General features: G+C 35.0%; 1 protein-coding gene across 1 annotated transcript in view; it reads right to left on the bottom strand.

The window, feature by feature from the left end:
• The window catches only part of LOC150107624 (ephrin type-A receptor 4-like), a 472256-nt gene extending 448409 nt beyond the window's left edge, over positions 1 to 23847 (bottom strand). The window contains exon 1 of the mRNA XM_090391433.1: positions 23748 to 23847. Within this exon, the coding sequence (XP_090247559.1) occupies positions 23748 to 23838 (91 nt within the window). The 5' untranslated portion in view covers positions 23839 to 23847. The remainder of the gene's footprint in view (positions 1 to 23747) is intronic.
• Between the last annotated feature and the right edge of the window lie 1697 nt (positions 23848 to 25544).

Below are 25544 nucleotides of genomic sequence, written 5' to 3'. Positions count from 1 at the left end.
CAAAAAAAAAAAAAAGAGAATTGACTGACAAGAAGTTATCTCGCATCTGTCATAGTTAACAACGTTAGAATATATCGTTATAATTTTAATAATCAACTAGTTAATCAGATGGTTCTCTCTTCTTGTATATTACCCATTGTTTTCATTTAATATTTTTAATGATGTGACTTATCTTTAAGACATTCGTTTTTTCAATACATCAAATATTGTTAAGACGATTTGCTGTTTTTTTGTGGGCTCTCCGAACATTCAACTAAATGTCCAATGACAGAATCCCGACTCCTTAATGATTGTTCAAAGCATGTATTTATATTTAGCACATGTTATTTAGTCAAATAAAATTGTCCCGATGGAAAGGCGAAAACTAAAATGATCGTAGCAGACCAGCCTACTGCCCTAAGCGATTTATTGAGGCAGGTGCACTTCAAAGAATACCTGCTTTCTTAGCCAATGGTAGAACGGACAGATAGTGTGTGATGGAATTATAGTTCCCCTGCCTTTAGATTTCCTGACAATTCGGTGGCCCATTAAAGTTTGGAAGAGCCCCTCCTATGAGCCATATCAATAACCATCTACTACATCAATATCCTTGCGGTGAAAAATCGAACTAAGGAGAAGACTATTAAATACCTATATATATTCAAAGAAATTTTTATATTTAAAAAAAAAATAATAACTATGTAGAAAGCATTAATACTTATTACATTTATTGGATATTTTTAAAAAACAACAGTCAAAAAAAATAGAAATTGGATTGAAGATGTAGACACCGTTATATGAATTCTATATTGATAACTGATTTTTGCTGTTTGATTGCCAGATAAGCAGTTCGGGAGGCAATCGACCGTGAGATGCGGTGATTAATACCCTTGGAGGGTAATGGATGGCAATGCTGTTGCCAATGAAGTTCTAACTGAGACTTGGCTATTGCTGTTAACCTCCTACCATGATCAGAGCTTTAATAGCTCAATAACACCTTATCCCTACACTGTCCTCTACAGATAACGGGGAAGATGAAAAGCATTCTTGCTTCGCTCCTTTAAGCTTGTCCTTATAAGGACAGAGATAAGCTTTTTTTTTTTTTTATGTTAAACGATTGTTTGCGGTATCCAAGTGAGGAAAAAGAAACCGGAAACCGAATGTTTTTAAATGGAAATCAGAACCTCAAACCCAAGTTAACATTGATAAATCATTCGTGAAAAATATAGAAAAAAGAGTGAAGGTCCTTTACCTATCCAATATTTACTGTGTAATCAATCCTCGTGGCTTCAATAGTAGTGACGAAATACCCCGAGATGCGAGTGTTTGCCAATAGAGCGGATATATGGATACTCTCGAAGGACCCCTTCTTTGAGTATGTCAACATGATATCCTGACAGCTTTCAGAATACGATACATTGATGCTAATATCTTTAATGTGTTCTTATGCATCGGCGATGGCGCCAGTCAACCGCTGTTCCGTCTAAGTAAATTCTATCTCATTGGTCAAAGAATAAGTGTTGGAATGATGACGTCACTATCCTTCGATATACATTGCATAGAAAAAGAAGGGGGAAAAAAAAAACTAATGTCCATAACCACCTATAGGACTAAAGTCTACCAATAAGAAGCTAAGATTCAAACGACTGACACGAGAAAAGTATTAAATTATCATGCTTGAAGTACTACGTAATGAGTGCAATGTTTACATTTGTCTGGAGGACAGATAACACACGACTTGGGACATTTGATAGCAGTTGAAGATGGAAATGACAGGATGTTAAATGAGAATATCCACGTAGTCTGTTAATTCTGTGGTTCTAAGAAGTGTTTTATACAATGAAGATCGAGAAGTGTAAATTTTGTTTTTGTCTAACGACTTAATCATTGCCAAATGTGTGACTTGATCAAAAGAGTCCATTGTTATGAAAACCAAAATGGTCGTGTCTGTCGATTGATGACTGTGATTAACGTAGATGAAAAAGTACAGTACTACTATTATAATTTATAAAATTCATCACTAAAACAAATATACTTTATAAAAATAAAACGTATCTTCCATAATGACTTAATATGTTTAGATTTGATAATTAATAATTTCATATTTTTTTGTTTATTTAATATACACCCTTTTACTTTTTATATATAATTAAATTATAAATTTATCCGTAGGTGATGTTTAGTAGACTAAAGTTTTTGACATCGACCGTGAGATGCGGTGATTAATATACCTTTGGAGGGTAATGGATGGCAATGCTGTAGCCAATGAAGTTCTAACTGAGGCTCGGCTATTGCTGTTACCCTCCTGCCATGATCAGAGCTTTAATAGCTCAATAACATATTATCCCTACACTGTCCTCTACAGATAACGGGGAAGATGAAACGCATTCTTGCTTCGCCCCTTTAAGCCAGTCCTTATAAAAAAAAATGTTTAGTAGACTATTATGTACGTTTTTGCTTCTCTTAATCTTTGTATTTCTAATAAGATGAATTATCATATTTTTTCAGATGAAAAATTCGCAGGGGCTGAAACGTGTTGTTAGATTTAGGATATAAGTGTTAGAAAGCGAGGGATTTTTCAATAAAACATAAGGCTCTCGCTTATGTACTATACGTTTACAAAACTTTCTTGGGTGAGAGTTACATAAAAATGAAATCATTTCATACGCGTGGCGCGTATTTGCGAGTGCAGCTAGAATTGGTAGGATATGACAATATGGGATCGTTTACCATAATTAATAAATAATGAATATTTAATGTTACTATAATATTCAATAGGAAGGTATTTAATATTTCTTTCTCATAGCGAATAACATAACAATATTTATACAACACAAAACGTTGTTATAAATGACAATATAAATTATTACGTGAATAGATAAATTACTATGTTATAAAAAAAAAAAAAAAACTGATTTGAGGCCTTGCATTTTGTTGCAGTAAATAATGGTTCATTTTCCAAACCCGCCGTTATTTGGCCAAAATAGCATCAGAAGGAAGAGTGTTGTTGTTGTCACTGAGAAAATTTTGTTAGTTAGATGTTTATTTTTATTTTTTAATTTTTATTTAATTTTATTTAATTTTTTTTTTTTTTTTTTGCGTCTACCACTTCCGATGGGACTCTTCCTATTTCACGACTGGTTATTCTTTGGTTAATTTTTCATTAAATTCCGTATTTTACTCGCTGAAAAAGAGAAAAATCACCAGAAAACTCTTACCCGGCATTGCGTTATCATTAAATGCCATCTACATCATCATAATGGCCTGAGTCCTTGCTATGAAAAGCAACTGCACATTACGATCATCTATTGCTACCCTTCAAACACCTTATCAACTTGGCCGCTAAACTTTAATTCTCTGTTCACCATAACTCCCAAGTTATAAATTCTAAGTTTAATGTTATGATACTATGATAGTTACGCTACTATGACAGTATAATAGGAAAATCTTGTATTATTACTACCTTCCTATCGACAATTTTTCTCCAAATTAGTCTACTATCTATCGAGACTAATATCATCAGAACTTATATTTCGATATTCTAAGAAATTCGAACTGCATCAATACACTTACATCTTGGTCTTCCATCGAATCTTTTTCATATATCTTGACAAATACCTGTTTCGCTACCCTTTGCTCTCCCATTCTGTTTAAGTGACCATACACCGACCTTAGATTAGCTCTGTTCACCCATTCCCAAAAATACTAATTTATGTTAAGTTCCTAACAATTTGCCTATTAAATACAATTCAACCACTGATACCCTCTACTCCCATAATTTTTCTCATAACTAACATATTTGGTTGCTAGCATTTGATCAACTATTTCTAGTCCAATTCTAAAATACTAAAGTTAAATTTATGCATTAATAGCATTTGTATTGATTCCCAGACATTTAGAAATACTACGCAAAGGAGACGCAACCTCTCTCCAAACATGTCCAGACATGCACGCCACTGTAGTGGTTGAGTGAAGACATAAAATCAGTCTAGATACTTTTGATCATACCGCTATAACTTCCTTTATTGAAAGACCGGGGGAAAGAGCTGGATTCTTGTCAGTCCCTAGCTAAGAACCTCCCATAAAGTCACTACTATATTTAAAGAAGTGAAGCCAAGTTGTTGACATTCTATACTTCACTCCACTTGATACAATTAAAGGGGTCTACTTAAAAGTGAAGTTGTATCTATCCTTGAAGGTGGTGCATTTTTGCCAACTTTTAGCCCTCCTATACTCCCTCCCCTCACGGGTCTCGAAAAATGGGAAAAGAGTAGCACGTTCTTCTTCAAAGCATTGACAGTTCAAACAGTAGCCTTAAACATCACTCCCCTCTCGGGTCTCTACTCCTCCTTCTTGTTTTGTAGTTGAGGGGTGGGATAAAAGAGAAGGTGGGTCCAATGAATGCCATCATACGTCGGAGAAATTCGACGGGGAAACTAGCGAAGGGAGGGGGGGGTGTGAGACACAAGAGGAAAAGACGGAGGTATTAGCAGCTAGCCTAGTGTAGGGGCCGATATTGTCCCCTGTGTCTATTAAAGGCGACGTGTTTACATTGACGTCGGCCTCATAAAAACAGATACCACTGGCGTCAGGCAATAAACGGAATGGCCCTTTAGTTACCGGGGGGATGGTAATGGGGGAGGGTATAACGAGCTGCTAGTTGAACCAAACATGACAACAAGGATGCTAGTCAGCATTTTAGCCCTAACCCCCTTTCTCCATTATCTGTATGTGCCTTCAGGACGTGGCACACACACACACTGAAAGCAGCTGACGTTAGTCATAGGTATTGCCTGATGCTATCCCTTACCTACAAGGGGGACACGTAGGAATCGTTTTACGTCCACCTTAGGTGTTTTAGTCAGAAATTCAATTTAAGTATGTCCACCTGGAATACCACTAACCATCAGCGCTTGTTATAACCTAATGCGTTCTAACTGATACCATATGGAATCACCGTTGATGAATATATTATCATCTTACCCCCTCAAGTATAGGGAAGGATATTCTCTTTAAAATTATTTTCAAAAGAAAATGTTAATAATCGTAATTTCTTATTAACTTCTGTTATATATCCATAAGTAGTGAATAAAAAAATTCTGAACAGACCTTTCAAGAAAATTTCTGGAAAAAACGTAATAAAACTACGTAATGTTCCATACAGTACTATATTAAGAAATAAAAACTGATAATCGGAAATTGAGATTAACTAACTTAGTGATTTTAAAAATATGAACAATCTCGTTACAAACTTTTCACTTAGTGTAGCTCTAAGTAGTTTTGGGGAGCCCTTCCCTACTTCTCAAAAAAAGAGTCAAAGTTGAGATGAAGCCACCAAGAATATCAAAGCTTCAACATTTTCATTTCAAGGAAAATGCATTTGCCATATATGACAAAGTGTGTGTGTGTGTTATTATTATTATTATTATCTGGCAGTTGCATTCTATTTTGACACTATTTAATATATTTTTGCTATATACATTTAAAAATGAAAAAAATCTTTAAAGAATTTAAGCTATTACAAAAATACAACTATTTTTAACTTTTAACTGTTTTAATTGTGGCTCGGCTATTGCCGTTACCCCGCCATGATCAGAGCCTATAGTTCAATAACACCCCATCCATACATTATCTTCTACAGATAACGGGGAATATGAAAAGCATTCTAGCTTCACCCATCTAGCCAAAAAAATTGAGGTTTTGATTTATTTCCATAAACTAATACTTTATGTTTATGGTGATTGTTATTCATATTCATACTGATGTGATTTCTTCGCAGTTCCGCTTTTATTTAAAACGTAGCTAGTATAAGTGCCATTCTTGTTCTTTTACACATTCACTAACAATAATTAAAATTTCTATGCAACGAATACTCGTAAGGACTTATGTTTCTATTTGGAGCCACCGTAGGCCAACCCGCATTGGCAATACGCTTTTAGTTGGAAAGATCTGGGTTCAAATTCCTTCTAAAACGCTAAGAATCTTTTATAAATATCTTTTCATCTGAAGGTTAATTAGCCGGTATCGTATGGGAGATAGGATTCACTAGCGAATGTACAATACGAATACTTTGATACGAACGCAAACTCATCAGTAGGTATCAGTGGTGCTGTCTTTTAAACCAATCCAAAATAATAATAATAATAATAATAATAAATAGCGACTTTTTTTTTTTTTTTTTTACAGTACTTTGTAAGCCTAAGTTGAACTTTCAATGACCATGGCTGAGACACGTGCTAAGAACCTAGCGTTCAGAAATATTATTTATGACTATATTTCCGTAGCAGAAACAAGTCTGCTGCTGGAAAGAGAGTTGTTGGAGTGTGTGAAATTAATTAAGGCTATAAGGCCAGTGTAATGTGGCCATTAATTGGGTGGGTTCTTCTTTTAGTCGGTTTGTCTGAATTAACAGTATGGCTACATTCAGACTTGACCTTTTAAAAAAAATTTCTCCTAGTCTTCTCATTAAAACACACACACACACTTGGATCCTCTGCGATTGTAATACACTGTTCTCGACAATCACAATCTCTCTACTCCTTAATATATATGTCAACTAAGATGAGACCAGCTAAATTAGAACTGAACTAAAAACTATTCCCCCCCCCCCACCCCTCCAAAAAAGAAAGTTGTAGAACAGCTCTTCACTCAGCAGAAACAAAAAAACATGTTCACATTGCGTTTATTAGATTATCGCATATAAAACACACACACGATCGCCTTCATTTTGCATACATCGACTTTTTGAATAATTAACCAGTAAGAATCGATTTCAATACTTGATTAGTCTAATTCTGTTAAGAATTTTAGGTTTAACTTAATGGTATGCAGTGTTTTCCCGATATAAAAATACTACTTGATGAAAAAAAAAAAAAAAAAGATTAGAAATTTCAGATCAAAGTGCTAACAGTGAACTAGAAGCTAGACGCTGAAACTCACTAAGATAATGTTTATGTTTCACAGTATGATTGAAATCTGTTTTGTATTAACACTATATTTCTTAAAGTAGGAGAATACCTGAACTCAAATAAAATATGAAAATACAGAACTGCACAATGCCTCATTCATTTCCTATTTAAAATGCGGTGAAAACGAAATTCGCTGAGTTCCAAGCATTAGAAAAATGCTTGGAACTCAGCAGAAAAATGAACCATATGCAGAAAAATGGTTGAATACTTAGAACTACACTGTAATTGAAAGTTCGAATAGATAACTCTAACGAACATTATGCAAGTTGAAAGCAAAAGCCATACTTTTTGTTAATGAAAATTTCACTCTCGGCTAGTATACCCTCTAGGAACTCCAGAAAGATGTAAAAGGCCAGTATAATGTGTATAAAGCGTTATATCAATGGGGATTTAAATGAAAGTGACACTATTCGCATACTCTCTTATCTCTTCGAAGCTGGAACTGGAGAAATAGTCTGCAGCGACGAATCTTGCTGTTCACTATTTTAATTCAGGGGAAGTTCTCATCTCTGTGGTGGAGTAAAATTGTTTTTCATGGTATGGTATGGTACCTAGGCCTTTTATTAATCGATGACACAATAACCAAGCACACACATCACACATACAGGTCGACGTCTCCGATATGAGAAGATTCTTCGAAAAACATTCTATCGATGGAATTGAAGGGGATTTTCATTGGCGCTATTAAAAGATAATCTACGCGAAGAGTGCCCAAGTAGTAAGCGAAAAGAATAAAAGATCAAAAGGTAAAACCAGATCATAATAATAAGTCAAAATTTCTTTGTGTTTCCAACACCGTATCAGAGACCAATTTCATTACTTTATGAATTACATAGTAAACAGATTTGACTTCGAAAAAAGCCTATTAAACGTGAATAAAAAAGACTATTTTTAGTTAGTATGCTTAATGTGAGAGACTTATTCTCAGAAACCGAATTATTATTTTTGCTGACTGCTTCTACCAGATGGTTTTAGCAAGACGCCTTGAACCTACATGTTGTCTAAGAATTTATAATTAAGTACGGAGAAGAGTTTTAAAACCTTGTGTTTAGTGCATATAAAATGTACAGAGACAAACGCCCACTGCGGTCAGGGTGCTGCAGTGACCTTAAAGTGAGATGAAACCCCTTTTCGGTTGAAAGAGCTGCTCAACTACTCTTGATTGGAACTTCGAGTATTCTGGCCTTGGTTTATACCGAAATTCTCCTCCCATCCTGGGGAGCATCGATAGCTGAATAAAACATTAGGGACGTTTGTCGTAGTGTGGTGTAGTGTAGCTTAAAAAGTTATTGAAAATTAGATATTTGGAATCTGTAGATTTTATTTATTTTTCAAATCTGTATCTGTAACGGCTTTAGATACTACAGCTGAAAATAAATTAAAAAAAAGCATAAAAAAAAAGGTTGCCATTGAGGTTTTAATATCCAAAGAGGGATAGGGAAAGAAATATCCCTCAAGTGTTACATCGAAAAGCAATCAGGTGTTGCACCAAGAAGAGAGGAGGAATTACAAAGGAAATATGTTAGAAATTAGAACCGAATTATGATGATAATATTAACCCGGAGTGCTTACAGGCCCTTCAGATCCACAACCTGTCTATATTGGTTTCATAACTATAATTTTGGGATAAGGTGGAGAGTCATGCCATATTCTTGTGTGTCAAGTACTTGTGTTCTTGTGGCCGGTTTGCGGGATCAAAATTGTGCTGCCTTCGCACAAATTTTTCTGCATGAATATAAGTTTATAAAATAAATTTTTTGTCAATTATAATTTAATTGATAATAAAATGTAAAGAGCTTCCATAACTTACCTTATTTCAGAATATTTCAAAAATATATTAATACACAATTTTTATTTATTTGTAAATGTTTAAGAAAGGTAGAAACCAGGGCAATCTTAAGCTTTTATAATATAATATATATAATGTAATATAATACACTGCGATGATAGGAAGTGTTATTAGGAAGTTTTATTATCAATTATAATTTAATTGATAATAAAATGTAAAGAGCTTCCATAACTTACCTTATTTCAGAATATTTCAAAAATATATTAATACACAATTTTTATTTATTTGTAAATGTTTAAGAAAGGTAGAAACCAGGGCAATCTTAAGCTTTTATAATATAATATATATAATGTAATATAATACACTGCGATGATAGGAAGTGTGTTATGGGATTCTATGGCAATTGATGTGTAGTTAGCCTACCTCACGCCCAAATTTTGTTTGCACTAGAGAGACAGAGGAAGTTATGAGGTATGTGTAGATCGATTTGCTGAAAATATCTAGTATGTGTGATAGAAAGAGAGTTGTGCATAGATAGACAGATTGAGAAAGATAGCAATACAAAAAATAGAGACGGAAGGCACTGCATGAGGTATAGAAATCCCCCCCCCCCCATGTTTAGAAACGTAGTGTTGCACACCGTTCTGCCGACTGACCTTGAAACCCAGATAGAATAGTCCGTCTTTGCAGCTTTAATCACTTTCCCACAAAGCTTCACAGTGGGACGTAGCACCTCACTAATCCCCACCTTAACTCCACGTCTTCTTGTCAACGCACATGTCAAAAACGGTTTGGCAGCCGGGAAAAGCCAAAAGGCCCCACCACGTGTAGTTGAATACGCCGTGTTCGTAGCATCAAGGCACGGAAATGTACCGCAGTGGCCAATTGTTTGGGATTACGGTGTGAACAGTCATGGCTAAAAGTATTTGAACACATATGTCTCGACTCTGCTCTGTTCATCAGACGTACGACGACAAACGTCGCAGGATGTATCTTTATCTTACAGTAGTCAAAGACATTCCGAAGGCACACACACAACTGCTACAAGTTACGATCTAGTTATTGTAATTTAGAACAGCTTAAAGTCAATCCGATTTGTACTTATTTATTAGAATGTAAATAAACGAAATTTGTCCGTTAGTGATAGTATACACAACATTTTGTTGTCGAGTATCTAAGTTGTGTTACATTAGCCAAATATTTGATACTCTCTTTTTTACAGCTTACAATCATGAAACATGATTTTTTCTATTATTAATAATTAGATAAAGTTTTTTTAAAAAAATTATACGTAAAATAAATAGTATTTTTTTAAAAAATATTATTTTTACTAAATTTAATAAGAAATTAAAGAAATTTATTAAAAATAATAACTACACAATCTAAATCCTCAAATAAGAATTGATAAATATTTACACTTGAAATAAGGGAGGGTAATGGATGGCAATGCTGTAGCTAATGAAGTTCTAACTGAGGCTCGGCTATTGCTGTTACCCTCCTGCCATGATCAGAGCTTTAATTTAATAAGTGTAAACTTGAAAGCAGAACTCGCCTCTGGTTGGTTTTCTTAACTGGCAGTTGACTTTAAGCTGTTGTGTATGATTGGTGAATTAAATTATTTTGGTTTTCTCCAAAAAGAAGAAACATAAAGTGAATTAGGGAAGACCAAGTTCACAGACCACGCTAAAAGGATAGCTGACTGCACGTAGCAGACCTAGCACTTTATACGCTTGTTATGTACGTGAAACTTCGAGTTCCTGTTTCGAAGATTAATTTCAGAGGTATACATATGATATTCAAGAAGCCATCCTTATAAATACTTTAATCTAAATCCAATCATAGCTGAATTGAAAACTGTTGTGTACAGTGCAAACATTTCATTCACGCTGTAGAATTTGAACTGGTGTCATTTTTGCCCTTTCTTCAGCGAGTTATTGGAAAATAGTCGCATTCATTTGAGCAATCCAGTACAGATTCATGTATAATATCAATAAGGCTGAGGATCAAAAACGGTATTAGGTAGTTTTATTCAGTTACATTAATACTGTTTTGCTCCAGATTAAACTGAATGAAAAATACTTGTTAGAATAAAGATTCCCCAATATGCATCTTTCAATCAGTCTAATCTGGAGACTAATAGCAAAACCGTAGGGGCATATGATATGCTAGAAATACCATGCAAATTTAGGAGCATAATACTATCTTTAGGCCAAAGTGTTAGTTAGCAAGAAACCTTTCTTGAAACCAAAGTTTTCATTTCATTTTTCGTTCTATTTTATGTCGCTTCAATTCTCGTTTTTTAAATAATAATATAATTCTTTTAAATAAAATTATATTTCTGCGATTTGACGCCATAACATTAAAAATCAGAGAAACAGACCTGCGCGTTTTATTATTATTAATAATAACGATACAAATACCTCCTGGAATCGATCGATACTCACGTATTTTTAATCTGTAATTTTAATTTTATCAAAACTTGTTCAAATTTATATCACTTACTTCGCATTCATTATAATTTAAAATATTGACGCTAGATTTTTAACAGCAAGTTCTATCTTTTTTATTATTATTTGTTGTCTCCATGTGATTTTAAACAAAAATTAAATAAAACGTGACTTTTCTCATTTGCAGATATTTTATATCTGCAAATAAGATGTAAATTTGTGTTTGGCGAAGATATAAAATTGTCTTTGAGAAAACAACATAAGAATTTTGATATTAGCGAAGCATGTGAGTGTTAGTAGTAATAAAAATCTAACTATTATAAACTTTCTTTTATTTCTAAATTTAAAAATCTAATTCTTCAATTTTTTTTTAATTTCAAAGAAATTTATCTAATAATTTTTATACACCTTTTTTCTTCTAGTAGTAATATCTTATATAAATATACATAATAGAGATTTGAATTTCAGCAACTGAGCCGTTTGTTCTTTATTGCAAGTATTGCTTCAAATATATATTTCCTTTCTAACTCTAATTTCTTTTGAGTGAGGCATTTTCAGATCAAGTTCGTACTAGTTTTATCTGTTCTAGAAGTAAGCCATTTTCAAATTTAACGCTACTACACTACTTTTAAATCTGAATTTTTAAGCTGTTCAATTTAAAATATACTTGCATACATGGTAAATAAGTTATCAAGTAAATTTTTCAAATTATTCTAGATGTAAAATATATACTGTATTGTCAATTTTTTTTTTTTACTAAGTGATATATTGTAATAAAATATTATGCTTGTAATAGTAACCGATTTTTATTAGTAAATGACTTTCTGATCGGATTTATTTATTTTTGAGTGTTTTAGATGGCATTGAAATCAACCAAAAAATTTTTCCACGAAACATTTATTTAATTATAAGTAACTAATAAATGCGGGCAGCGTAACACATTTGTCTAGGTCGAATTGACATTCTTTGTTAACACCAGAGAGATCAATATTTATGTACTTCAGACAAGAGAGAGTACGATGATTACCAATAAAAGACTGGAATACCATTTGACGACTCACTCCAAAAATAAAAATAGATAAATATTTACTCTACTTAAAATCATAACTTACTTTGAGTTACGTAATCATGGCCGTATACGTACTGTATTTAATTAATAGTGCTTTTTAGAATAAATTTGGTGGGTTTTAGTCTCCAATTTGAATCCTAGGCGATAATTTTTCCCCTTACAGGAGTTTTGATCCATTTGCGAAAGAAAGAGGAAGTTTGCAGAAGGAGATAAATTGAAAGAGTCACTGAAACTAGCTTAATACACATTGTGTGTGTGTGAAACTTGGTCAGTACAGTGTTGAGGCGAACCTCGCTGAGAGCTAGTCCATGTATCCACAGTAGGTACAAGGTATCTCCATTACGATTCCAGAAACATTTTAGCCAAACGGAGAAGAAAAAAAAAAAAAAAATAGGAGAGAAAGAGTAGAAAAAAATCTTGTGTAATAGGTATACTTATCTAACATATGACACAACTGTCATCTGCTTAGGGGAGCAGTAGATCCCATTTCCGTCTCCCTATACATATGTACATCTACCAGTAAAAATTGGTAGAAGGATGAGCCAAAGACTGACATAAGAATTCGATCATGTTCGACACGGCCTACTTCATTCGACATATTTGTGTCTACGAATACTTCCTACAGGCATAGGGATCATACCAACTTCGAGGGAAGGGGAAAATTAATTATCCTTTTTGCCTATCGAAAGTAGCTAGCTCGGCTACAATGACCTATTTCTGAGTCATGGCAAAATAGCGAGAAACGAAACGAATTGAAGATGACTGCAAACATCTCTTCCCCCCCCCCCCCTTCAAAAACAGAAGGATGCTGCTGTCATGGCCACAAATAACCTCACGTCCTCAATGAACAAGCGGAACTCTAAATATGTTAAAACACTAACCGCAAACGAACTGACACGACTAATAAAGAAACTTTTTCTCTGTTATCGTGCCGCAGTGTATTTCGAAGTACTTGAGCACTGAGACCCAGGTGGGTTAGGGAAAATGAAAAGGGGATACTTAAAAGGGAAACCACATACAAATGCTAATGACGTTTCTTCCTGTTCAACGAATGTTATAGTTAGGAAATGTTCTCCCCACACTCCCTGTTCTGACAACATCTGCTAATATTATTATGCTATTGGGAAGCTGCCTATGGGTCTTTTATGAAATAAAGAGAGGGCATCGTTTTGTTTGAGCAAAGTGTCTTTGTGGGAAATAAAAGATGGAGAAAGTAAGAGAGAGAGAGAGTTGGTTGGTCTTTGTAATTTTAATAAATACAAATCCTAAAGCATCTTAAATTCATCTACTTCTCTTTTTCTATTTTATTTTTCTAACCTCAAATGAGAGAAGAGAGAGGGTGAGAGCATTATATAAAACGGACAGAGAGGATAGACTGAGGAGAGAGAGAGAGAGAGAGAGAGAGAGAGAGAGAAATATATAAAAACAGTCAAATAGAAAAATATTCACACAGACGCACACATTGAGATTGATGTATAAATACAGGAGAGAGAGAGAGAGAGAGAGAGAGAGAGAGAGAAACGCTTGTGTAATATAAAGATATTTAAAACATAAAAAGCAAATAGATGAGATAATAAACAAGGTAAGTGAGTGAAGGAGAAAAAAAAAACAAATTTAAAAACAAGCCAGTCAATTGTCCATTTCATATATTTCTTTCTAGCAGAAACGGGATAGATAGAGGGAGAGAGAGAGGCATTAATACAAGACAACAGAAAGAGAGTAGTAGTATATGGAGATATTTAGAAACAAAAAACAGACAGAGAGAGAAATATATAAAAACAAATCAAATACAAAAATATTCACGTGTAAATGGGCTACTGACAGACAAAACGAGATATAGAGATTGATGTATAAATACAGGAGAGGGAAAAAAATTGTGTAATATAAAGAAATTTAAAACATAAAAAGCAGATGAGATAATAAACAAGGTAAGCGAGTGAAAGAGAGAAAAAAAACATAAATATAAAATCAAGCCAGTCGATAGCTCATTTTTATATATTTCTTTCTAGTAGACAAAACGAGATAGACAGATAGATAGAGAGAGAGAGAGAGAGAGATGATCAAAAAGACAGCGAATGTACCGTACAGAACAGTAGTGCACTCAGGATTTAATCTTGGGGGTCCCGAGTTGAGTAAACGATTTGAGAATACACACTATGCATCGCATACGACCTGTAGTATAGAAATAGAAGACACGACACAACATAAATTTTTTTTAAAAAAAAAATTAATTAGGAAAAGATTTTATGAAAATTTTATAGTTTTTTTTTTCCTTTGGGGGAGGGGGCAAGCCTCCCCCCCTTTGGGTGCGCCACTGCTACAGAATGTTTTATTCAAAGCCTTCACAACAAACCAATTCGCATTACCAGCACTTTTAGATTTTTTTCTATTTCAATTAACGCTCATCTGCATGAAATAATATGAAATAAAATAAATAACGTAATAAAATATGGCGTTCAAGAAAATGCAATATTGTAACCGTTTCTTTAATGTGTTCTCATACATTAAAATACATTTCGCAAATTGCATTTCCTTCAGTAAATCATTCCAGTTTTCTTTCCAACTAGTTATAATCTAATACTCATGATAAGTTTGTTCACACGATAGCTAAACAAAAATCTACCCGACATCCTATATCCTTCTTTTTTTTTTTTTTTTAAGGAGCAAAACAGGATATTACCTCAGGCATCTGCATCACAGGAGAAAGTCAACTCCGTTTTCAATTTTGCTTATGCGAAGAGAATGAAAGATGGCAGCAATTCAAGTTAAAATCTTTATTGACGTGAAGAGAAAGAACGATAGGGTTTCTTCTTCATATTCATAGCTCTTAGCAGACGTGTGGTATTTCATTTCGTCCAATAAAACGACGACATTTTACCCTCATCCCTCTTTTTCCATCTGTACAAAATTCTCGGCTGAAAGGAAATCTGTCTACGATTCCTATTTTGCGCCTGACAAAGGAGGTAAAACGATTTTTATCAGTTTCAAAATGCGGTACGCAAGTCTCGGCTGTTGGCTTCTTTATTCCCAGCTACTCTCTCTCTCTCTCTCTCCCGCATTTAGCCTTCCCTGACATGGTTATCTCAGTCTCCTTGGTATTTCACACTTCCTCTCTTGCCCTAGTCGCTATCATCTGGGGATTTCACAACATCTGCGTTGCCAACGGTCAATTACGAAAAGGATACAATCAGTTATTAGCCCATAATTAGCTCCACGTGGAAACGAGTGTTACAGATAAATGAATTAAATCATCATTTGAGGTGCATTTTAACTTTGTTTTGAATCACAAGCAGAAATATTTCCCACAAGTCCTTGTAGATTTCAGCCAAAGATCATAGTTTTAGAAATTATTTTTGTTTGAAAGAAGTAGGAGCTACTGTTACGCCATCTAGAATTAATCCCATGGTTGGGCTATTTTTGGGCGTTGAAATAGTTTTATTGCTTTGCCGATAATAACGTCATGTTATATTCGCCCCAGCTGGTGTGATGAGCGAGAAAAACTAATCAACATTAAAACAAAAAAGTATTGGAAATCTTAAGAAGAAAGAAGAGGATGAACAATGAGCTTGGTAGAAAATAATGATAATCTCTGCCGGTTAGATTAATTATATTTGTAATACTCGGAACAGTAGGAAGTTGGAGTATACTGGAAAGTGATAAATGAAGTGAAATCATTTGAAGTTTTATGAATGGAATTAAGTCATTTTAATGAGTTGGCGAATTAACCATTACGAAGAGTCGGCAAATTGATCCTTAAGAATATTCAGCAAAATGATTACTTGAAACAGTCGGTAAATTGAGCAGTAGGAATAATATGCAATGCGTTAAGAAAGGTGTGAAGTGACTATTGGGAATAGTCGGTTGGTCGTTTTGAGTTTACGGCCGAAGCAATTAAGACTGCGACCAGTATAGTGTCTGGTCGATGTGTCTGTTTAGCGGGATGAAAAACCTGATTTTCGGAAAGGAACAAAAACCTTTCACCAACGCATGAGATCCGCTAACTCATCTTCATGTGAAAAGTCCTTGCGTCAAGACGGGATTCGGACCCAAGTGTTTCCAACCTAAGGGCATCGTCGATACCAACTAAGCTGCGGAAGCTCCAAGAATAGTAGGTGACCATTAAGAAGCCTACAAATTGACACTTATGAGTCCTACGACCATTATGAACACAATTAGAATTAAACATAAATAAATGGAGCCTCCGTAGCTCAGTCGGTATAGACGAAGCCCTTTGGTCGAAAAGACCTGAGTTCGATTCCTGTCAATGACGTGAGGAACCTTTATCTGGTTTCTTTCGACTAAAGATGAGTTAGCCGGTCTCATATGGAGATGGGGGGGGGTTCACCCGGAAACTCGGGCTTCTCATCCCCAGAACAGGCAAACCAGCCCTGTGAAGACCCACACTGATTTACAGCCACGAATACTTACAATTTATGGAAGTGATTGGGTCCTCACCACATGTCGTAACGCCCGTAATTAACCATGGGTCAAATCATGGTAGTAAGCCTCCTAGATAGGAGATGACACTTGAATATGATGGGATAAGTCTGTTGAATTGATCATTACAAACTCTACGAAGTGATCCTGAAACATTCAAATCAAAACACCCAATCAAAAAATTGTTAGCAAATTGACCATTGCGAATACGAGGGAATCTACAATGACGAAATTATGAATTAGCCATTGTGGGCACTAAGAGAATCGAGCATTCCGAAGTCTATGAACTGATTATTGTGATTAGTCGACGAATTGATTATTATGAACATTGACCAATACGAATAATCAAATTAACCAAGACAAATAGTCCACAAATTGAACAGTACAAAGTTCGGTAAAATAACTAAATATTGTAGCGAGCACCGAAAATGCGGTTAACTGATCTAATTACTGTGGCCAATCGAAATGCGGTAGCATACTCGGAGATCAGAGAACACTCGTGCATTAGGGCAACCCACCCCTTTGGTTTATTTATTCATTCAAAGTGAAATGCGGTGAGTAAATGGAAAATCCAAGTAAGAGGTTGGTGCCGTGGTTAATTTACGGAGTTTCGTCGGATAGAGATGAAATGTATGGTTTCTATAAATATCCCGTAAGTCAATAAATCATTGTGTGTGAAATGTTGCAAGCACTTGGTTACTGTTAGAGACTTCCTTTATCTGCAGACCACTAGGAACCATTTCTTGATATCAGGTGATTAATGTTGTGCGGAAGATAAAATTCATTTTCTCGATAATGTGCAACGACACAGAACTGAAGTAGTTAGTTGCTCACAATTGTTAGATCCTGGAATTGATGATAAGCCTAACCTAGAAGCTCCACGAGAAACAGAGTCCATCTTTTACGAACATTAAATGCATTACTGATCAACACGAAATAATAAGTGCTTTTAGAAAGTTATTTCCTTGCTTTGCACCACCTCCCCCCCCCCCCCCGAAACCGTTTTTAAGACCTACGCCACGTTCGCTAGAAAAGGGGGGAACCCGTGGGGAGAATTGTACCCACATTTACCTTTCTTCTTACAAGTACTCTTCTTGTTATAGTTGTCTATGATACCAAGTGGTTACATTCTTAATGCTTACCAACCAACCAACCCATCCTAGGTGTTTACCTAGCAAAGTATAACCAGCCTTTAGCAATATAAGATGAGAACAAAAAAAAGGGGGAAATACTTAAGTATGTGGAGTTTGTTTTGGGTTTACAAACACAACTGGAGTGGTAAAAGTCGCTATTAACAATATACTTGGCTAATTTCTGACTATTTCTTAATCTCTCACTCGAAATACCGAACATCGTGTGTGTGTGTGTGTGTGATTACAAAAATGCAATAAATCTGTCATTATTAAATTAAAACATAATGAATGCTTTGGTATTATATTTTTATTGGCGGACTGTGTGCTAGGCATTTTAATAGCCTGTTGAAAAGACTGTTTCTGAATGATGATTGGCCGATTCGGTTATAACTGAAACTTAGTCTAGTTCCCCCTATTATCCCTGAAGTGTGGATTATAGGACTTTGCAGTTGCGTTAAATCTATTTATAGTTTTTATGAGGATGCTGAAGCCCCTACCATAAAACGCTTATGAGACATTTTGAAAACAACTCTTCAAGCTAAAAACTTTTTTTTTTTTCCTTGCATGGAAATTTTGCATATATCTTTTGTTAGTGAGGTTGCTATAGAAACGTGTTTTTTTAATTCGTTCTGTGCTTTGTAGTAGAAATAAATTGCATGTTAAATCTGTTTCCGTAAAACACGACATCCCTGTTTTGAGAAGAATAAATACATTGCAGGAATGAGAGAGCGAGTGGAGGAAAGAAGCAAGAAAGAGTTTATACTTAGATAAAAAAAAAAAAAGAAAGAAAATTGGCAAAAAAAAATATATGCATGTAAGAGGAAGAAAAAAAAGAAAAAAATAATAATTGAAAGGTAGAAGAAATAAAAAAACGTATGTATATACGTATGAAAGAAAGATAACAGAAAAGTGAGACGGAAAGAATAAAATAGATAGAAAGTAGAACAGAAGCAAATAAGCAGAAATCAGTTGATAGTGAGAAAAGATGTGTAAAAATAAAAAAAGAAAGAAATTGAAAAAAAAAAGATGAAAGATAGAATGAGAGATTTCGAAATACAAATAAAATAAAAGCAATGAAAATAGTTCGTAAAACAAGAATGATACATTTGGAGAAATAAAGAAAAAAATATGAAAACGTAAAATAATTAAAGAGAAAAAAAAGAATGAAGAAAAACTGGAAAAGCAGAAAACAATTAGATTCGAGAGAGAAAATAACTAGAATAAGAGATAGATAGAGAAACCATGCTAGGATGCAGTAATAGTTAAGAGATCTGTACTATGGCGATACCGGCCATCAATGCTAACGGCTGACTGGTTGCTTGCGATCGTATGTTGGCATCATTGCGAGCTATTTGATTATCGATACAAAGTCTAAAACGGATCCTCCAGAGACATTATGGAGAGAAAAAAAAGTCCCCAAGAATGCACTTCAGTGAAATGACCGCGAACTATGCAACTTCATCCATTTTGGTTCTGTTTAACCAAAATATTGCAATCAAACGCGTGTACTGTTAAAGTTCACCTGAAGACCTCGCATTTAGTTGGAGAGCGAAAGAGATAGAAACTAGCCAGATGTTGCTCTCATTACTGCGTGCGGCATTCCAGACCTGCTCGTGGTCCGCCGATGGGAGCTTAATGAAATGTCTCAAGAAGACAAAATAGGCCATCTGCACGTCAACTGAGAGCCAATCGATAAATTCCAACATTAATAACTAAGGTGTGAGGGTACGTAGTGTCTACCGCGTCCGTCTGCAAGCCTTAGCCATCGTGTGTCGCACGCTGTTAGGCCTAGTTTGGCGGAGTTGTATGTCTTGTCGTGGTCAACAGCTCTCTGTCTGCGGTTTTGCGTAGACTCCAATGGCCGCCATCAACTACAAAACCACCGAAGATGCAAAAGATTGTCTGTAGTGAAGTCACACTAGCTACTCAACCAACACATTGTAATACCTGTTTGAAACCGACTTTTAATTATTAATTCTAATATTATTATCATTAAAAGGATGCGAAAAAAAAAACGTGTTAGCAATTTTCATTTAATTTTATACTCTACATAAAAACTGGAACAGACTTAGGTGGCGCCATTGTAAATAATATTTTTTATGGGAGCAGCCATTGTGTGTCAACAAAGTGAGACAAATAGATTTCGATATTTGTTCAAGTAAATTTTTTTTTCATTGTTGATTAAAGTCAAACATTACAAAACTAAGACCTCCGAAGAGTAAACACACCCCAAACAAGTTTCAGTATTTATTCTACCTAAAAATTAAATAGATAATACTAGACACGAATTAGGTTATCTGGTTCTATAGGGCCCTGATGAAGTTTTGAAAATTATCTTGGGGACCCGCCCCTTGGAATATGCAGTAGAGTTGATCAAGGACACCACAAAATTCTTGTAAAACATGCTAGTGAAGGTTGCAAAATAAAATCCTTACAATGCCTGTCTAAAGGGTGATTTTCTGATCAGGTTATCTCGTATATCTATTCAACAACTTGATACTAATAGAACCACAAGAAATAGGATGTTTGGAAATGCAGATCCTTATCAGACTATCTCTCTCTCTTTCTCTCTCTCTGAAAACTCTGTTTCAGTCTCTATTTATTATTAATAAATATATTAGGTTTTTCTTTAATTAGAACTATAATTATCCTCTACAGTAATCTCAAAGGCTCACGAGTTATTGTTAGCGAAAACTACACAAGTCCACAATCTTCGATGCATGAAACAAACTACAAACTTTTCCTAAGTTATATGTCGTCATAAATTCTATTACAAACCCTACAAGACTAAATTTAAAATTAAAATATTCAATGTTAGTGAAATTAAATATTAATTATTCTATCTTGTATGATAACCTCTTCCAAACAGCAAACAGAAGCAAACATACAATCTTGGAGAAGATGGTTGAATCATTAATGCACGGTATATATTGTATTTACGTGCTATGTAAAGAACATAGAAATGTGTGTGTGTGTGTGTGTGTGTGTCAGAGATTTAAGCTACTCTCCATACACGTTACTAGCACGTATGCAGGCTTGGTATATTAGTAATTGAACAATTTAGAATTATCATTATACATAAAGAATACTTCATTCTATTGATATAGTTAATTTACCCGAATAAGCATTTATATTCTCAATTTTTAGCAATCATTTAAATTTTTATATAAAATAAAATATTTTTTTTATCTTGAATTAACTTAGATTAATTTTAAAGAAAAAAAATAAAGATGTTTTTTATGAAAAATCTTAATACACCTATTTACTTAATACGTAAAATTTATATAATAAAGGCAAGTAGGAGTATTTTGTTTTGTTTAAGGTTGATTGATCTATAAATTTAAAGCCTATAACCTAGAGTAGCGAAAGATAACTTTATTTATAAACTAATCTACCTCTTATCCTGCAACTGTTTATAGCAAAAGCACTATCGTTGATGTATTTTGTATAATCTAACCTCAAGCCCTCCATTCTTCGTATACAAATTTTCAGGAGGCAGATATATATATATATATATCTTCCATTCTTTTCGGTCTTTAATGTAAACGATCCACAAGCCATTTTGTAGTCCGCGAATGCAAAGGGGCCAGTCGACCTTAACGAAATATTCGATGCTTTTAAATTGCCAGCAATAACAAGCGATTATGCGTCTTCCCATTGACGCAGCCGGCATATTACGGGGCCATTTTCCAGGTGTTCAAACATGTACTTTTGCCATCAGGTAGAAAAATCCCTTTCTTGGGCTAGTTCCCCTAAACAATTTGTCCCCTTGACACATACCGCTTTTGTCACCTGGGCCATATTTCACGTTTGACCGGCCCAAATGTTTCGCTCTCCCGAGGTTCCCAAAACAGACGGGCTATGTAACAATGGCGGCAGGGATTGTCGTCCTGACCGCCGATCGTCGGTCGGCAGCAAGGTATAAGCTGTGTGCGAGTGTGCAAAATCCTCGCGTTGTTTCGTTCTCTCTCTCTCTCTCTCTCTCTCTCTATACCTCTAGTTTTACGGCCGTTTCAGGCCGTTTGCTAGCGACACGGATTACATGTCAGCGGGCGGCATGCAGAGGCTTAACTGGTACGTTTTCGTACAAAGCTGCATATATCACTGTAGAAGCTGATATATCTTAGGCCTTTACACTTTAGCAAACAAAGAAAACTGTCTGAGCTAGGATTAACCATAAATATTATCGACGGTTAAAAAAAAAAAAAAAACGCAAAAAAAAGAAAGATAAAATAAGTGTAAAACGTTGGTTGTCTAAGTCCCAGGAACATTTGCTAACCATTGTTAGAAAGTTAAACACGATCTTTTCAAATAAACAAACACACACACAAAGAAGGAAAAAAATATAACTCTTCGTTTGGTATCTGTTGCATGCATTTCCTATCTATCTTTATAATTTATTATTTGCACTGGTGAATTTTTTGATATTTTTATTTTAACAGGTCACTTTCATTCTTGCTGCACGCGCAACAATTGCAATCTACATCCAGAGCTTGATTCCAAACAGCTGACTGTCAACAAACACTTTCAACTGTTGCCAACAAACATTGTTGTAATTGACTAACACAAAAGTGTCGTTTGTTGTCAACTAAATATCATCGAGACTAGCTAACACAAACATGTTAATTGTTGTTAGCGTCATCTAGGATCAAAAATTGTAAACACAGGTGTTTGTATTTTATGGAGGTAAAAAAATACGCTTCTACCAGCAAAAATAAAGTCGTTCACCACTCTAAATAATGTGGAATGTTCTTATGACGTTCCTTATCGCTCTTTATGGAGCATTGATGTGCATTATAGACGCACATGGGTAAATGGGATGCGCTTGACAGACCGAGATACTCTCACTTCTCTCTCTCTCTCCTGTTGAAAATCTGAGGTTCACTGGTCGATACACCATAATGTTTTTCACACTTTTTTCCCCCTGTTTTCTCGCCGTGTTTTATGCCGCATCAAATTGTTCCGAAACCGGTCAACCTGGGTATCATTTTTCAGCAATCACCTAAAATTACGGGGGTGTGAAGACGGTCCTGGAACCTGTCACTGGCCGATAAATGAGGTTGTAAAGGTCCACGGTGTTCCTCTCTGTGTGTAGAGAGTGTGATAGAGGTCGTCGACATTGTTCACATTATTGGAGTCGGAGTTACCTTTTACAGGTGACTTGCTTGAAGGAACACATTAATTGCAACCGAACTAGTAGCCTAGTGTGTTTTACTTGGTATTCCGTTAGTTTTCATTTTCACCACACTGTGATTGGATGTATTTTGTCCCCCCCTCCCTAAAAAAAAAAAAATGAAATCTTAAAGCAATTAATTTTGCTTACATTACATAGTCCATTTCTTCACGCGCTGTTGATTTTTTTTTTTTTTGATATTTTCATTTTTACATTCCATAGATGTCAGTTTCACTTGACGCGCGTGCCTGAAACAAACAGAATCTTAAAACTGAACGTTCGCAACCAAAAAACAAAAACATTCCAATTGTTGCTAACTCATTATGATTGTAACGAACACACAAGAATTTCAATTGTTGCTGCTCGATTAACGCAAAACGATTCGCAGATTATTGCTAAGCCTAATAAACAACGAAATACAACATAAAGAAGACACTTTCAGCATTTCGTATACGAAAACTATTGCACGATACCAAAAACTATTTTTCACGAACACACAACATACACACGCACACTCGCATGATCTCCACTTGTAATAACAATAATAATCCCCAAGTCCGACGTCTGCCGTCTACATCACAGCGATCCACTGTCGGTGTTCACGGCCCGCTTCGCCACCTCTACACAAAGGTGCACTGTCCAGATGTGATGAGTGGAGTCGGTGATTCGAGTTACCTGATAGCCCGTCGCTGTTATCTCTCGGTCTCGTTTTCACCCACATCACTTTGCCGAGTATTTAAGAAAATCCTTACCTTGTGTGCTCCAAGACACTTGCAGCAGACAGCACCAGAAAGTGAGCAACACGAGACAAACTTTTCTACGGTTCCAGTTGTAGGCCGTCATGACTGCCAATGTTCACGAAAGCTGGGAACAGTCTGCGTTCGTATCGGCGTTCCTTGTCTCCGCCGACGAAGCTCCGCCCTTTCAAGGTTGTCATCCGTGACGTCACATCCGGCTTTTGCGATTCGTCCGTATCGGCTGTCAAACAAGCGCAGGAATGAGAGGAGAGTTATCGCACGCGGCTGTTCACTTTGCTCATTCTCTCTCTCTCTCTCTCTCTCTTCCTGTATCTACTTCGCTTCTCTGTCTCTCTGCTTCTGTTGCCTCCCTCATTATCGCCACCCTGGAGTCAAGAAATAGGTAAAATTTAGTGAAAACGTCGAACAGACCCCCTATACCCAGGGGATTCTATGGTTGCTGCTCCTTAGAGGGTGGTTCCTTTCCCCCCCCCCCCATCAGAAAACATTTGATAAGTATGTTTCTGTACAGTGTTCGGTTGGAACGCGAAATGCGAAGACCTCTCCATCCCCTACCCTATGATCATATATAAAGATAGATGGATAGTAAAGAGAGAGAGAGAGAGAGAGAGCAGGAGACTACATACAAATAATGATAGAAAGAAAAAAAAAACAGACAAAGAACCAAAAAGCAAAGAAAAAAAAAAGAGAATACATGAGAGAAAGAGGAGAAAAGAAACAGGTGGATTTATAAAAATGAAAATAAAAAAAGATAAAAATTAACCAAAAATTTGAATGGCAATGATAGATAGATAGATAAATAGATAGAGAGAGAGATAAAAGTATAATATTATTAAGTAACATATTTCTAATTACAGTTAAATAACAAAAAAGTCTATTAATAATGTTTTTTTTTTGGTTTACAGATCAACACTTGATCTGTAAACCAAAAATATTATTATTAATTCTCATGATCAAGAAAATAAACCTTCATTACAAAATAGTCTATGTTCTTTTTGAACTACTTTAATTATACAAATTAATATTTTGAAATAATTTCTCATACTTGAGTTAAATTATGCTAAGAAGAATGTTTCTCAATCGTCCATACCTCTCCCTAGTATCTATATCCTCTTAAGAAAGCAATCATCCTTCTCTGAATACAATAATGAATCTATACATTACATATGAGTAAAAAAAAGTCTGAAAATCTACGAATTTAGATAATAAGTGCAAAAAACAATTAATTTTATAAAAGAAAATTGAAAAAATGACATTGTTAAACTGTAACCAACTATAATCTGTTTGATAATAATGAAATAAATATATGTGAAGAAGGCTTTAGGATCGATAAATATTTTGATATTTTCAATTAAGTTTTTTTTTTTTTTTTTTCAGAAAGATAAATGTAAATTTAAAAACCCTTCATATTTACCACCCACTAAGATTCAAATATACTTCGAATATTCATTGCTTGCATGGCGATTGGGTATTGGATAAATAAAGTAGTATAAACCTGGTTTATTTAATCTTTTTGTTTGTCCTGAAGTTTCCAATAAGCTTCATCACTACACGGAAAGCTACTGAGATTGAAATTTACCAGATTTAAAGCCGTAAGCAAGAACGTTTGGAGTCTCAGACGTAATTCACTCACGAACTGTTACTCTTGAGAAAGAATCAGAAAATAGCCTGAGCGCTAATCGGTGAAGCCCTCAACAATGCATGAGGTCCACAGTTTTCACTCAGAAAGCACTGAAAATATTTCATCAATAAAACTAAGTAAAAAGGATGGGACGTAATTCTTCAAAAAAA

Source organism: Typopeltis vanoorti, chromosome 4, assembly GCF_054136105.1.
Source record: "Typopeltis vanoorti isolate ZY-2024b chromosome 4, IOZ_Tvanoo_1.0, whole genome shotgun sequence".
Lineage (NCBI taxonomy): Eukaryota > Metazoa > Arthropoda > Arachnida > Uropygi > Thelyphonidae > Typopeltis > Typopeltis vanoorti.
Note: the sequence above shows the minus strand (reverse complement) of the source record. Positions and strands in the feature narration are given on the sequence as shown.